The sequence below is a fragment of the Aptenodytes forsteri genome, unplaced genomic scaffold, assembly GCF_000699145.1.
Source record: "Aptenodytes forsteri isolate BGI_AS27 unplaced genomic scaffold, ASM69914v1 Scaffold120, whole genome shotgun sequence".
Classification (NCBI taxonomy): domain Eukaryota; kingdom Metazoa; phylum Chordata; class Aves; order Sphenisciformes; family Spheniscidae; genus Aptenodytes; species Aptenodytes forsteri.
In genome coordinates this window covers 2584439-2601493 of record NW_008795938.1, presented here as the reverse complement: position 1 = coordinate 2601493, position 17055 = coordinate 2584439, and the positions used below count along the sequence as shown (strand labels likewise).

General features: G+C 39.9%; 1 protein-coding gene across 4 annotated transcripts in view; it reads left to right on the top strand.

Moving 5' to 3' along the window:
• RAI14 (retinoic acid induced 14) overlaps positions 1-17055 on the top strand; it is an 80539-nt gene that overhangs the window by 34640 nt on the left and 28844 nt on the right. For all 4 annotated transcript variants that reach the window (XM_009285183.2, XM_009285182.2, XM_009285181.2 and 1 more), the window contains exon 2: positions 10607-10737. In XM_009285183.2, coding sequence (XP_009283458.1) covers positions 10607-10737 — 131 coding nt within the window. The remainder of the gene's footprint in view (positions 1-10606; positions 10738-17055) is intronic.

Genomic DNA, 17055 nt, shown 5'->3' with positions numbered 1-17055 from the left:
CACCACTCAGCTTGGTGTCATCTGCAAACTTGCTGAGGGTGCACTCGATCCCACTGTCTGTGTCACTGGTGAAGATATTAAACAGTACCGGTCCCAATATGGACCCCTGCGGGACGCCACTCGTCACCAGTCTCCATCTGGACATTGAGCCGTTGACCACTACCCTCTGGATGTGACCATCTAACCAATTCCTCACCCAGTGGACAGTCCACCCATCAAATCCATACCTCTCCAGTTCAGAGAGAGGGATGTTGTGGGGGACCGTGTCAAAGGCCTTACAGAGGTCCAGATAGACGACATCTGTAGCCCTTGCCTTGTCCACTGATGTAGTCACTGCACCATAGAAGGTCACTAGGTTAGCCAGGCAGGACTTGCCCTTGGTGAATTTGCCCATCTGGAAGCAAGAAGATCCATTATGTACCTGTGTTCTCTGACTAAATTTACTAGTCAACAGAAACTGGAGGGTGTTACTAAAAATCTAGGTAGATGTAGTTAGTTCAGGTACTCATACCAAGAAATAAGTGGTGCTGAATTTAAAAACAATCCACTGAGGAAGTGGTATGTGTATGGCATTGAATGTTGAAAGCTAACAGGCTGTTCCTGTCACTGTCTCTAACCAGAGAGTTCAGATGTATGCCCTGGTCATTAGGCACACTCTGATCTTCACAGACCATTGTGTCTAACACAGTATTGGGGAATGCAAGATAGTCAACACAACAGCTGAATAAACAAATTTTGCTTGCATAGTCCGCATTGTCCCTGTATCTTACCACTGAAATATACTTACCAGGTAAAAGGTGAGATTAGGTTGTCCAGCCAATTTCACTTTAAATCTCATGATTTCTCTTTTTCCCAACTGTGAAGCAGTTGTGCAGCAGAAATCCTGAAAACTTGGAAGACCTTATGTGAGTTGCTATTTGACCATGATACATAGCTAAAATCTGTTAATTCAGTAGTTCTTCAGCCTTAAAACTTTGTTAGAAAGCAGTCTTTTCCATGCATCTCATGCTGATGATCAGTTTCTTGTTTATATATTTTTATTCTTCAGTGTAAGGAAAACCTGAGGATTCTTGGTGGTCCTTTGATAACCATTTGAGAAGTGTGGGGGTTTTTTTTAAGTCTGTGTTTTGACACCCTATGGATTTTTTTGAAGGAAAGAGCTGCTGTGTGTCCAGCAGTAAACAGTAGTCCATTAGATGTATTTTCGTTTTAGTAACATTTACTGAGTAATTTCAAGACGAGAAGAACAGTCGTCTGAGTTCATTGTAGCTGAGATCTTTAGAACTATGAGAAAAGGCGGAACAATGGGAGACAGTCACTTCAAACAGGATTGATTTAGCGTTTTTATTTTTAAAAAGTCCCTTGTGTTTTTTTCCTGTGTTAAGATAAACATTGTTTCATTTATACAAAAATACACAATTAATTCTTGGCTTTACTTTCTTCTGTCTTACTGAGAATGATCAGTTGCATGTGGTGTGGTTACTGCTACATCCTTTGCTATCTGAAATTAAAGATAAATCTCCAGTTGCTGTTATTGGTGAGGTGATAAACAATGGGCAGTAGCTGGACTTGCTGCGATGCTCTGGCTGTATGTTACTAACGATTTAAATGTAGTTTTTCTTACTTTGTTCTAATGCCTCGCATGTTATGAGCTTTTTGCTCATCAGTTCTCCTTTATCTCCACTGGAATGAAATTGGTTACGTGAAAATATCAGTAATTGCTTAAAAGAAAATAGAAGCCCCGATGTACCTAGATGACATTTAACAGGAAATCTCACTGTTCCTCAAATGCAAAGATTGATTTCTTTTATCTTGTTAAAAGGCTTAAAAGTAGTATCTGAAGGAAAAATACATCGTGGCCTTTACTAGGAAGTGAAATGAGCAGCGGTGTGTGAGCTGTGTGCCTTCCAACCCACCCAGAACTCCACCACGTGCCTCTAAGCTCACAAGATGTGGGCCAACTATATTCCTTGGTCTGGGTGGACTGTGTCATGCTCTCTTGGCCTCCCTTGCAGACTTCTGGGCTCAGCCTCCTCACTTTCTTGCTCTTACAGAAATTAAATCTTACAGTTGAGTTATGAAGAGGCCGCTTATCTATGCCTTATTAACTGTGCAGATTCCCTATGCTGACCTTATGGCTACTCTGCATTTAAACCCTGACTGAAATTGTGAAACCAAACACAGGTTTCTAAAAAAAAATAACAAGAAACTTACTAATAAGAAACACAAATATCTTGGCAAAACAGCAAACTCTTAAATGCATTTCTTTCCATTTTCATTTCCCTCTTGAGTGTTCTTGGAGCACAGCTCACAGCCTGCTGCAAATTCCAGTCATTATTTAAGCAAAGACCACACTAACTTTTTTCTACAACTTCCCCCCCGGTCCCCAAACTTGCAGTCTCAGATGACCATTTCAGTCAGGTCATCTTTCCCCTTCTTTGCTGGTGAAAGAGCCTTTCATTTCACAGCTTGTAGTCCTCTTTTGCCAGGAAAGTTTCCGGGCAGCCTCACTGGCTGATAGAAGCGCCCTGCTGAGTGACTTGCTGTTCAGTTGCATTATTCTGGGGTTCAGCATGAAAAAATGGTTTGCTTGGATAATAATCACTTCTTTATCTACAGAAGCTACCCAATGAATGGGGAATTATCAAGGTTTACTGACAATCTACCATTAGTCTTTTGTTACCATTCCTTGTTCATTCACTCCAACTGCTTCCTGCCTTCCCCATGGTGCTTTTTATCTCTGGTTCAAATGGAATTCATGGTCTGACACAAATACAGTCTCCAGTGTCAAACAGACCTCATGCACTTCGCGTGGACAGTTACCCCAACTAGGCACAGTAGCTCAGGAAGCAAGAGGAGGACAATGTATTAACGCTTCTGGTTGTAAAATGTTCACAGGTTACTTGCATTGCTGCTGCTGTTTCCACCTTTAAAGGAATGCATGTGTAAGCTCTGTGAGCTGCAAATGTTTTGTCTTGTGTAAATATAATTAATATTATTAGCTATCAGTCACATGAAATAGGGAACATGGATGGCCAAGTGAAGCTGGAAAAGACTATTTCTGTTGTAGCAATTAGTGACATTTAGATAATATCACTATGAATTACTTTCAAAGCCATTGTCATGCTTTGCTTTTTTGACAACTTAATTTGAGGTCAAGACCTTACTTGTGGTGAAGTTAATGAACATAGCATCTTTTGGCATGGCCTTCAGGGTGCTGCCTCAATGGAGTGCAGTGCGACAGGGGTCAGGTTGCAATGCCAGTGGTGCTATATATGCACCATGGGCAGACCTTGAAAGGTGCAGGAAAGAGCTGGAGCCACAGCAATTGGGTTTGGTTTGGCATGGCCTTCAGGGTGCTGCCTCAGTGGAGTGCAGCAGGGGTCAGGTTGCAATGCCAGTGGTGCTATATATGCACCATGGGCAGACCTTGAAAGGTGCAGGAAAGAGCTGGAGCCACTTACAGGAAAGAGCTGGAGCCACAGCAATTGAAAGGGGCCTGGGAGGCAGCAGCTTCTGGCATCTGCTAAGCTCTGAATGTCTTGAGAGCTGCTGCCACAGACTTGGATAAGCCGCTGCTGCTGAGCTCAACAACATCCTACCACTCTGCAAGGGAGGTTTCCACTCCCACCATGCAAGTTTGCTACTGCCAAGTACAATCTCTAAATTGGGGATGGAGGGCAGGGAAAGGTGTAGGCTACTTACCCACATACCACTGACTCCTAGGTTATAATGTTTTCAGATAAGACATTCTTTTGAGAAAAGCCATTGTCTGTTGTTGTAACTTTGAGGGATGTTTTGTCTAGTGAATGCATTCTCTACAACAGGATTGTTATTGTTTTTAAGACCCTCTTGGGAAGTCCAGCACATGTGGAGTTTCGTGGATGACCTTGTGATGCAGTGGTGTTCGGTGTCTTTGCCATGCAATTGTTTGTGACGCCAGTCTTTAAGTATTCCTTTCCTTCTCAGACAGTGAGTTGCTTGAGTTTGAAATTATCAGGAATTTCAATTTGCTACTCAGCTTCCCTGCAGTTCTGATTTCAGTGGAGATAACATAACTCTGTCTCCAGTAGGTTTGCAACAATGCAAGGTCACTTAAATCATCTCCTGTAGGCTGCATGCCAAAGATAAAGAAACAAAGTTGTTGTCCAGTTAATGTTTGCTCAGGTCTTTGCACATGGAAAACACTGTGTATAAGTGCTAAGTAGAGCTATCACCTCTTGTTATATGTTGTTACATCTTGCGTGACATTTACTGGTAAGCTCAAAGGCAACTGAGGCTTAATATACTGATGCGATGGTGACCAAAGAAGAATAGGTACCTTTTTTAAACACATTTTTTAATTATTGAGCTTCTCTTCTGGAAAGGAAAATGTTCCCTTTGTGACAGAGAAAACAACGTATAAAATAGGTAATGCAAGCTTTAACTATAAAAAATAGGCTTTGATATGAAGATTTCTCTTTGGACTCAACACTCTGTGTCAACTTATCAGCACACTGTGTGTGATCCCAATGATGAAGGATTTTTACTGGGCAGTTTCAGCCCCAAGACTATGGTAACTACTTTGTTAGTATCTTGCAACCGTAGAATTATCTCTAGGTTTGAAGAGGAAATAACCTGTGCGTAGAGGAAGCTTAGAGGAGACACACAGTCAACAACTGTCAGTACAATTACTGTCAGTAACCGCCACCGCAGTGTGTGTTTGTGGCTGATGGAGCTGCAGTTTTGAGAGTTCAGCCTACCTTGATGGTGATCATTGAAGGTGGTGTGAGCACTCTGCATTTGGCTTGAGTATCGTGCCCTTTTTAATCACTAGTCATAAACTGATGGTGTGAATCAAGTCAATGAGTTCTCTCCTGACCTCTGCCTCACTCCACTAACCTTGACCAGACAGTGCCCTGTGCAGGAGTGGCTTTCCATCCTAAGCATGGCTAGCTTTTTCCTGCCAACTTCTTTCTCAGGTTCCTGAATGTTTAAATATGGCAAACACTTAACTTTGTCACTGAGAGAAGCTTCTGAGTAAGGCCATACAGCAGAGTTTCCTATCTGAAAAATTAAAATTAAGACTAAAGAGCATGCTTGAGAGGGATGTTAAATTTCAGTCAGAAATTTCAACCCCGCTCTCCTAAGCCACCTGATGTTTGGATTTTGTCTTACCATCCCTTCGGCTGTCACTGTGTTGTATTTAGTTTCTTTGCTTCAGCATGGCAGGTGTTGTTGCAGTTGGGGTTTTATTAGGGATGATGAATTATCTGATCCCCTGCATAATTATACTACTGTTAGTAGAAAAAGATTGATTATTTTTAGGCATGACTGAAAATTTCTTATTTTATCCAAAAACTTGCACTTCTTGAGCTTTGATCAGTTTTACTTTGTCTCTTCATACATAATGCCCATTATCGCTACCTAAACTGAACAGTATACGTATGTTTTAAAAAAAAACAAACAACAAACCAACCCTCCCCCTGCCAAAAAAAAATCACCCCAAACCTGAAGAAGTACTGAGTGGAGTACTGATTCTGTTCTATGGAGCTGAAATGTGTGTTTCATCAGCTGAGTTTTGCATGTGTTCACAAACCATTGTTATTGCAGAATGTTAATTGTTTGAAGGAAGACTGTTGATAACTGTTTGGCATGTGGCCTACAGAAGGGGGGGGTGGAGATAAAGAAACCCCACATGTGCAGTCTTTTCCAGGATCAGATTCTTCCAAATTCATTACACGCGTGTGTTTGCCTTTACACTGAGCTGCTCAGGTTTTTTTATTTGCATGCTACATGTATAGCACCGTGTGTCATGCTGTACTACTCAGTTGGCTAACTTGCGTATTTGCAACACTCTTAACACAAAACAAACGAAAAACCAAAAACCTTAGCTTTATTGCTGATAAAAAGTACCTGCTTAGCTGCTCGAGTCTGGTGCTATATTAGAGAGATTTTCCTGAAGACCCTACTGCTACTCTGTGTTAACCTTCAGTTTGATGTGCCCTACATGGCTTTGCTCAGAATGAAGCATGTCTAGGCATCTCTGGCATAAGAGGAAACATTCATTTATACTATCTGAAAGAGTGGTAGTAACAGGACTGAAACTTCCCAAGGGCTGTTTGGTGGATGGCACCATGCTACTTGGATGAAATGTGAAAGTTGAGTCAGTGGGTGTAGATAAAAGCAAGGGGTGAGTGCTGAGGAGCCTTGTGATAGAAGGGGCAGGATGTGGCACTGGGGCAGCTGAAGAAGGGACCTTACAGAAATGTTTGGGCTGCCTGGATAAGTGGAACGGGATGGTTTGTGGGGTTGTGGTGCACTGTGATGCAGTGGGTTTGTGAAGTTAAGGTCTCCAGACTGGCCACCTCAGTCCTTCCAGTACTCTTGGCAGAAGAGAGCATCTCTCATGTGCATGTTTTCCAGGAGGGGCAAATGCTGGTGCTGTATGATAATGGCAGTTCAAGGTGGCTTTTACACTGACCATATTAACCATAGCTGGGAGTCCTTGTGTTTTGCATCATCCCAGCAGAAGTTACCTCTCAAGTCTTTGGTGGGTACTTGATGATAAGTGTGACTTGTGGGGTCAAAAGCAGGCTAATATTACAAGAGATTCAGAAATTGTGTGTAATGCAACAGTCACTGCGTCTGTTCAGAGATCTGTATTTTCTGATCTGCTCTGGGCAGCAGTGGCTGTGCAATTTTTGATTACATGACGCACTGTGAGAGCCCTACTGACTTAAATATCTCGTATGTGCTTGCCAGGTCCAGGGTACAGTGTCTTTCTGGGTGTCATATGTATTCTTTTGCCTTCTAGATTTTTTTTTCCTGAAGAGGATGGGTAGTAGGGCTACAATTCCCTATTAGAATGGATGTTTTTGAGAGTCCATTGCATGCCATTTATTTTATTAGCTGTACCTTTAACTTCTGGAATGCATTGTACAATGCTGCTGTTTTGAACACAGTGGGGAAGAAAAAAACAGTTCAGTCCTATCAGAGGAATACTTGAGCAACAGTTGATGCCTGCATAGTTGTTTCTTCTTTGTGGACAGATTTATCCCTAATTTCATTTTGAAAATAAAATGACGTCTGTAAATAGATTTCTGTAACTTGCATTATAGTTAAATATGTATAATTTTGAGACAGCTTGAATATAAAATTGACATTTCATCTACAATAATGACACATTTATTGATGCCGTAGAATGACACCTTTATTGCTTTAATGAAAAGATGCATAACTTTTATATGGGCAATACAGCATGATGACATCTTACGTAGAACACAGCTATTTTAATTTATAAATGAGCATAACTCTGCTGCACAATGATGAAGGGAAACTGCGTGTATCCTGTTTTCCAGGAGCAAAACAAAATTGCTGATACAGTAGCGTTAAAGATGTTATAGCATCAGTAAGGAAATCTGAAAACTTGCAATTGGAAGAACTAATGTAAGCGGATTAGGTATGTGTCAGTCTCTAAAATTATTTGTTCCTTTAACAACTCTGAGCCACAGTGCTTAGAAGAAGAGACATTAATTAGATATAGAACTGAAAACAGGGGTCTAAAATGACTACCAAATACAGATCTTCATATCCTAGCCTTCAGCCTCTACCACTTTCCTCTAAGCAGGAAAAAGAATTACCAGGTTTGTGTGAAAAATAAGGAAATGTACACTGATAGCCTTTCCTTGACACTGAGATGAATCTGATAGAACTGAGTGTTTTCAGGGTCCCTGTGAGCAACTGCGTTACTTAACGGTTTGTCCAAGTACAGTTCTGTTTAGTTCTTAAATATGAGGGAATCTGTTTAGCTATACAGACAAGTAGGAAGCAATTTTTTAAATGTGGCATCATTAAATCTTTCTTTAATTGTGTTTGTGTGTGTGTGAGTGTGTATTTTTTGTTACCGGTATGGTTGAAAACTACAGTAAAGATGAATTAAAGTCTCTGTTCTTGTAAGAGACTAATACCATATGTCATAGAATGTTTTACGGTTAGCATGAACAGGGCATCATTCTGCAACATCAGAATCACTTTCAGAACACTCTAGGCTTCCCCATTCAATATCTAATATAATCTCTGAGGTGCAGCTTCCACACTAGATAAATACTGAGGGGTGATTTGGGATCCAGCTGTGTTAGTTTCTCTTGGGTCTGGGATGTTAATGATAGTGTAATTATAGACAGGGATATAGTTATCACAGCAGCTTCTCAAACGGGAAATTGACTCTTGATTTCAGTTCTTTCTTAAATTTGGGAGTTGGCATTAGTGTGCTTGCTTGCTTATACCAGAATACTGGATATTGGATTATATGTCAATAATGTTTCAATTTAATAGCTGAATATTGAAGGAATATTCGTGAAACCGCTTCTTGAAGACATGGCCATTTTTGTACTAAAAAGCTGAATGCTCTTCTGAAAGCTGTTCTGCCAAGGATTTTCAGCAGGCCTTAATCTTAACATTTTCCTGTAGCTTATTCTGTTTCATGTTTCAGAAGTAAACCTGTTATTTCAGGTCATGAGAAAATCTTAAATTAGGTGTTGTATTTTTTTATCGAAGTACTGGTTAGTATGGGGTTAGACGTGTGCGTATGTGTGTGGGGTGTGTAGATTATCATGTTACATGCCATCTCCTTCTTTCTTTCCAAGATTTAAAACAAACAAGCAAAGAAAAAAAGTGCAGGATTTAGGTGCTACCAGTGCTTTACAGTCATCTCAGTGATTTGTGGGTAAGGGTGATTCATCAAATATCCTGTATTTAAATATCTTATATGACTGAATAATAAAAAACACAGAAACAGGACAAACTCCAAAACAAAAGGCATAATATGCTGTCAAACAAAGAGTGTTAACTTTAAAGTATTTTATTTACAAGTAAGATGCTTTTTTTTAACATCTGCTTTTAATAATAGGCTCCCTTTAAAGCATGAAATTTCCCAAATGAAGAATATGCAATGAGTTTCATTTTAGGTGGAGCCTGATGCTTGGCTGGACACTCATTGTCATGGAGTCTAAATATGGCTAGGGGAAACAATTTTTTTTGCTGTTGTAATTAATGCACTAGAGTCTACAGAGGTTTATTCCACTGCTATAAGAAAAAAGAATATAACCTGCTTGATGTGCATTTACCCAAGAGTCATATTACTGTCATAACAGACTGCAATTGCTCTTTCTCTTCTGCATGCCACTTCCTTTGACAGAGCTGCCATTCATACCCTTGGTTCTAGGTGGTGTTCTTTCCACTCCTGTCTGCTCTCCTGCTCAGACTGCACTCTCCCTAATGTTTTTTTTTAATGTGGTTTTTAAATAACTAGTAACCTGGAACACTTTCCTCCTGTTCTGGTTTTCAGGGTGTGCACAGCCTGTGGAGTTAGTTCATATCAGTGTGCACCTCGTACGCTTTTCCTCACAAGTCCAGACAGAGAAACACCAAATTTTTTGTTCAGCTGGGGGCAAAAAAGTGTGTGTAGACCCTCAGGACAAAGTGGGTTTTTTAAGTTGAGTATTTCTCAAGGAGCATGTTAATATGAATTTAGTCATTCCGAAAGTTGTGTAGAAATTGAGTGCTAGTAAATAGGCAGTCATGCTGGAGGTGGGCTGGCTGATACCAAAGAGAAAGCCATAGTCTGTTGAAGATAACTCTCCTGAGTGCAGCAGGGCACTAACACTAATCCAAATGCAGCTTTTAATTGCACCAGATTGGTGTTCCTGAAGACTGAACCCTGTTGTCAGTCCAGACTAGAAGACGTGGATGCAACTTTCCCTCCTTTTCCAGAGCTTGTTTTGCTGTGATCACATGGGATACAGAAGGTTAACTGTCCTCTGTTTTCTTAGTATCTTGCTAGATCCAGCTTGGATGTCTGGTAGAGGAAATAGGCCATGTCCTGAGAGTTCAGAGGGGGAGGGAGAATCATCACATTAGGAAGTAGTGTCCTTTCCCTGATTCAGCTGATGAGAAGGAGCAAAAAGACTTAATGGATTAAGATTGAAATGTAGGGTGGTCATCTTTTCTTTCAGCAGCACTAGGGATGTGCCATCTATCTGAGAGGTTGATTTGTTTGTTTTAAAGACAAATGTGGGGGATAAAAGCTCAGTAAAGCTAGTTACAGTCTGCAAAGGGCAGTCTCTTAACCTGTTACTCTCTACAAAGTGTGAGCTGGGAAAAGCCTTAAATATGTAAAGTTTTGGCTGGCCTGTGTTGTTAGGGTGGGGTGTGAATCAGCTGAGGCACCTCATTGCTTATCCCTATGGTATATGTGATGAAGGTCCGATGGGGCCAATGCAGCTCCAAAATAGAAACCAGGACTAGACAAATGAAGGAGAACTTTTTTAAATACAGTAAGAACAAATGGATTTTTTCCCTGCACTACTCTTCTACGTATAACAGTTTCCATGTTAGAGGTCATCTCCAGTGGTTGCTTGGGCCCTGGCTTGAGCCATTAAGTCCTTGGGAACCTGTGTTGCACAGCTTGCAAATTACTTTTATGCGGCTTTCTCTGTGCCATTTCTTTGGGTTGGGCTTTTGTTTCAGCTTCCAATGGCGATAAATGTGTGCAGGATCATTCAGGAGAGGCTGGACACAGTGCTGGTACTAGTAATATTTCTCCCTTCTTTTTCTTTTATTCCAGACCAATGAGTGGAATAAGAACGATGATCGGCTGCTGCAGGCAGTGGAGAATGGCGATCCTGAGAAAGTGGCTTCATTGCTGGGTAAAAAGGGAGCCAGTGCCACCAAACAAGATAGTGAGGGCAAAACTGCGTAAGTCCAACTTAAACTTGTGATTTAAGCACAAGGGAAGGGAAAAAACCAGCCTTGGATGTGTATGCCACTTGCATGAATGAAGAACCAGAGACCACCCTGAAAATGAAGTTTTCTTTTTCATCTGAAGCACAATACGTTCTGGAAAGCTCCTTTCTGGTAGTCTATATTTGTAATTCTACATTTAAAATGCCATTTCAGAATCACAAACCCATTGAGGTAACTTGAAGCTGGATTGCTGGGTAGACTGGGACCATTTTAGGACAGGGTATTTTGAGACTCAGGAATTTCATGGCATACTGCAGATTGCACACTCTAAAAGGCATTAATCTTTGGGGCTATTTTTTCCCATGGACATTAGTTTAATGACATAGAGATTAAGACAAATTTTCTTTCTCATGGGTTAGTTTGAACTGAAACTATGATCACTGAGTTTTAAAATCTTGCAGATGCTAATGATTCATGCAACTATTCCTTGTTTTGTTTGACGTTTGGCAATGAAGGTTTTGTGTGAACAAGATTCCTTTTGCAGTATCAATATACTTCATATGTAGCATTTTCTTCTTCTATTCTTCCTCTTGTTCTCCTGTGAACATTCTGAACTGTGGAAGATAAAAGATTCCAGTAAGAAAATGACAGCCAAGAGATTGCTATCCTTAAACTTTCTTTCTTACGGCACAGAAAGATGATTAAATGGATAAATGAGAAGTAGGCATCCCGTGACAGAACCAAAGCATTCATAAAATTCTGGATAGATGGGGAGAAAGGAAAACAGTTTCTAGTCTTGGGAGAGGCAGCACAAGGCAGTTTATACCAAATAATAAGTTCTAATGAATTACCTCTGGGTTACATTTATGGAGTCACGCTCTGCTTCTTGCTTGGTCTGTTTCAGTTTCCTACATCTGCTCCATTTCTGTTCTGCATCTGAGGAAACTGAATGATGGCAGTGACTCATAATGACCTGCAACTTCTTACTGCAGAAGTCCAAGTCCTTTACTTCAACTGGGCTTTCTCCACACTTTAATGTGTTTTTAATTTTAAAAAGTTGCATACACGTGTTTTTCTTTTGAACATAATCAAAGCATGACTTCCATTGAATCTTCTGAATTACAGCTATGTTTACCATCTCATGTTTTTACAGTCAACGTAACTTCAGAGCTAGATTCTTAAGCTGCACTGTATCCAGTGTAACACCTAGTTTGCAAGTTTCATATATAATTTGATACTATGAATTTTTCTAGGGAACCAACCAAGACTGAAAGTCAACGTAACTTCAGAGCTAGATTCTTAATGCGCACTGTATCCAGTGTAACACCTAGTTTGCAAGTTTCATATATAATTTGATACTATGAATTTCTAGGGAAAACCAACCAAGACTGAAATTATCAATGAGTACGTACAAGCCTCTTAACTATAAGAAACAGGATTGTTTTAACTGTAGGGATCTGGTGCAATGATTTTCAGCTTTACAGGGATATGCTACAGAATTCCCCTTTTTTCCTCTCTATTTGAAACTACAAAGAAGTTGAATACCATATATTTATATTAATGATGCTGTTACTAATAATGCAGGTACAAATACTTCTTTTAATTGCTTGGAACAAATGTGAATTAATGCTATGAAGATCTCTGCTTCTGCTTGTTCCATATGCTCATTTAATTGGTGTTTACTTTTTTAGTTATTTCTGTGTCGTGGTTTAAAAGAAAGCTTGAGAAAGAACAAAGAAAAATAGTATTGCTATGATACAGAAATACAGTGTGTCAGCTCTCATTCTGTTTCCAGTGCTTTGGGAAACTTAGCAGACTTGCTCAGGTTATTTCTGTCTCAGTTTTGAAAGATAGAGACTGACAGGTGTAGAAACAATGACACTGATCTGGAGAGACATAGCTACCAAAGAGTATCATGACCCAGAAATATTCTCCAGTATGGTTTATTAATAATGGGCAGTGTCTTGTTTGCGTTTTTCCCACTTAAGTCTTTTCTTAGTGTGTGCAAAATGAAGTTCAGCCATCATTTCTGTATAGGTAGACTTGTTTCTCCTATGTTTGCGGTGTGATGCCAGGGCTTCATTCCTGCACAGTGGTTCTGGGTGCCTAACATAGCTGTTTTGCCCTATCTCAGCAGCTCTACTTAGAGGCATAGACCCTGCTGCAGCCCAGCACTGAGATCTGTTAGTGTCCCACAGAAGCGTGGTACTAGTTTGTCAGCTACCTCATCTGTAACATGGGAGACTCTCATGCTGGGAAGGTGCAATCTGGAGAGGTCTTTTTGGGACAACTGGCCACCATCGTGCTCAGATTTCATTGGTTACATTTTAGAAAGTGGTCTGTAGTGCCATGTGGGAAGGGAGCTCTTTGGATGAGTGGTCTATTGATCCCTGTGAGTATATATTGATGCATTTGTTTACATAATTAGGCTGAAGGTGACTAACCAGAAGAACATGATGGATTCAATTATATAACAATGTGCATAATGTGATTAAAGACTTTGGAATGTGCTTGAAAGCAAAAAAGGAGAAACAATTACATGTTGCAGTACAGGTTTGTTAGGTCTGTCATTGTCTGTTCCCTTATGGTGTGACATGTTTCTTTTAAGATCTTTTCTTTTCCATTCTTTTTGTTAATAACCCTACAAACAAAATTCTCAATACTGCCCAGATCTTTATTTGAAGTATAGTAATATAGTAACTATTTTAAACAGAAGGTGGAAAGGACTCTAATTTTTCATGCTTAAAGTGGTACTTCTAAGTTTTTGTTTTATAATCAAATGGCTTCTTAATATAAAATGCTTGAAATGAGAGGAACAGAGACCAGAACCCAGGATTTTCTCTATTTGTCTCGTTGAGTACTGTATGCATCATTCCACTGAGTCCTGCTACGATGTGCTCCAGCTATGGCTCAGTTTTGGACATAATCATCTAAATTTCACCTGTGTCGTTTTGCCTCTGTCTTATAGGTCCTTTTCTTTGTGGCTTGCCCACATGCAATAAAATAGTGATGCTTAAATTAATGAGGTCTAGGTACCAGTAAATTTCTTCGAGGTAATATTTACAGATTTTCATCAGAAGGTTTTACTCTCTAGCAGGTACCTCTTAAAAAAGTATTAAAAAAAAAATCATCAGAGTAATGAAATGAGTTTTTTAAGACTTGGCTTGACTTTCCACACTACCACCCTGACTCAGTCCTTTCTATAAACAATAAATCAATTTTATGGCCATGGAGCAAGTCCACCTTTGGCATAAGTTGACACAGCCCCATTGTTGCTCCCACTTACACAGCACAGACTATTGCCAAGCACACTTGTAATAGAACCTATCTGGAAATCTGACTCTGCCATTGTAGTCTTATTCTGCCAGATAGGTTTTTTTTGTCCTTAAACAAGAAAACAGTGCTTTCCAGTTTGGAATTTGATCATTTAAATCCCACTTAAACTAACAAAAAAGGGTTTTCAAAGAGAACCTTTTCAGGAGGGGATAGGATTCATTCATTTGCTGCACTTTCCACAAGAGCAAGTGTTCAAATGGGCTGTTATTTAAAGAAGCTACTGTTGTTATTGAAGGGGAGTGCGGGGGGGGGAGAATTTTGGAAAGGATTCACAATGTATAAATGGCAGCACTTCCTTGTCCTAAAGTTATTTTGTCTGTGTGCCAGTCCATCACTGCCATGTTTGCATGTTTCTGCAAGGTACTGAACTAGAATTAAATGCTTATGTCTATTAAGTGAAACAATAGGTGTCTGTAAACTGCAATTGAATCAGCTGTTGTTTAATAAAATGAGTCTGACAATGGTACAAAAAAGCTTTAGAAACCCCCACAAATGCACTCTTTAAGGACTCTTTCACAAAACTATTGTCAATAGCAGTTAGTAGAAATTATGTATTTTCATTTGAACCAGAATGTTCATGCCTTGGAGGCTGAACTGAAAATAATTTTTGGAGCATATTCCAACCCCAAATACTTTATATTTATCATGTACATAGTATTCATTTTTCTTTTCTTTCTTTTGGATCTTATTGTGTAAGGAGGTGGGGCGAGTGGCATGAAGGATATCACTGTTCAAAAAGTAAATCAGGTTTTAATTACCTTTGTGAGAGAGTCTTTCCTTCTACGTAATAATATTTATCTTAAAGGAAGCTATTGGAAGAATACAGACTTACTACAGTCGTTATACTGTTCTAGTTGAGAAAGAAAACCATAGAAAATGGTTTAGGCAGCCCATCTTCATAATTGGAGAAGTCAGGTGAGCTCAGTGCCTATGAATGGAAGAAGAATTGTATTATCCTCCCTTTCTTGATTACAAATTGCTATAAATCCTCTAGGAGACCTTTGACATTCAGGCAGCCTCTGCATTATTTCCTTGTGCGTGTGTTGGGGATCCTCAGTCTAACACCATGCTCTAGAAGATATTTCTTTTGTGCAGACTCTGTGTCATCTCTTAAAATTGCCTAAACACTTAAGTAGAAAAGCATACTAGCATACTGTCTTTTGAAAATTGTACCAGGATAGGAGCTGCAAGAAGGGTCTAGTGCCAGAGGATTGTCACCTCTCCAGGAATGGAGTTCATTGGTGTTCCAGTGACCTGATATGATCACTGACAGAAAATATTTTTTAATTTACTTTTATCATGATATTTAATTTATGATGGTCCAGATGGTCACAATAATGTTTAGGTTTCAGAGCATGGACAAAATAAGGAAGACCGCAGTGATCTCCACAAGTGTTTTATCTCTAGCCAACAGATGACTGAAATCTGGTTCTTATTCCAAAATTTCTTGTAAAGTTTATTTCCGTGGGAGATTTGGGTGTAAAGGCTTTTGTCTCTCCAAAACTTTCCTGAAGTTCTTCTGAGGTTCAAATCCTGATTGATCCTTTTTGTTCCCCCTCTCCCCTGCAGCATTGTTATGAATATAATTCAGTTAAGATGTTGATATTAAGTTTCCTGAAAAATTGCTTTCTACTTTAGACTAACACTTAGAAATGTTAATGAAACATCTGGGCATGGTTGGGCGAAGCTGTCCTCTGCCAGGATACTTAATTGGGCTAATTAACTTTCTATTATGTTCAGTATGAGCCAATTGTTAATGTATAGTGAGAGGAAATGCTCTTAATCTCCGTAACGGAGGAGCAATACTTAACTTTGATTTTATAATTTGGCAATACATGAGAAAATCCACATTTCATACAAACACTACGGTATTGACAATCACGCAGGCTTCTGAATGAGATCCATGAAGTGGAATTCATGTTAGTGGTTTGTTCCTGCCTCTTGACTGAAACTGTGTAGACCATTTCTGATGGTTTTGGATACATGACGCCTCACTTAGACTTGGAGACGTCATGATCCAACTTTCAGTTCTTAGCTATACTTTTGACAGGACTTGAAATCAACAGCATTCAGGTTCTATCATACGCATTTTTGAAGCAATCTTTTGTAAGACATTTTAGTATTTTTATACCTTCATGTTATTAAAAAAAAAAGTGAACAGGCCATCTTCTGAAGAGACAGAAATTAATGCTCTTTAATTTGATTTCAGTTACAAAGATCCTAAACTTCACTTATGAAAAACTGAAGCTTTTTACTTTCTGTCTTTAGTGATTTCCTGTATTGTAAAACAAATTCCACTTACTTAAAGAACAAACTCCCTATATCTTATAAAGTTCTTTGAACATTGAGGAACATCCCAACGGGTGTTGCATCTTACATGCACAGGACTTGTGTAGATGATAGCTAGAGTTCAAAGGGGAAACAATCAGTCTGTAATTTCTTCTAGGAGCCAGCTTGCATCTTCTGTTTTATACTTGCTTTTTCACACAGGCTGATAGGATGGCTATTCTTAATAAACTATTGCATTTCATTATCTATTAGTAGGGCTGTCATCTCAGAAGAAAGCAAGTCACCTTCTGAAGGGCCCCTGTACACGTGTTTGGCTAGCCTGGGAGCTGCCCGTTCCACTCCTGCTCATGGGTAGGGTCGGCCAAACCTGTAATGCAGCATCAGGCAGCCGCTGGAATTCCCTGTAAAGCAGCTCCATTCGCAGAGTTGCCAAATACCCCAATTTTACCAGACCTGGCCAGGTTTCAAGAAGTTTGTCAGTTGCTTGGATCAGAGCATAGCCTAGATGGTTGGAAGTTTTTGTATGCCTGGCTTGAAACAGCTGCAGCTTGGCTCACGTGGAGGCAGAACCCAGCGCCCCACTTCCGCATGAGGAACGCTGTGGCTGCTCCTTGCACTCATCTTATCTGAGCTGGCAGGGGAGCACGAGGGAAGTGTGCTTCTCATGGGTCAGGCCAGAACCAGGCTTTCTAAGGCTGGAGGGGA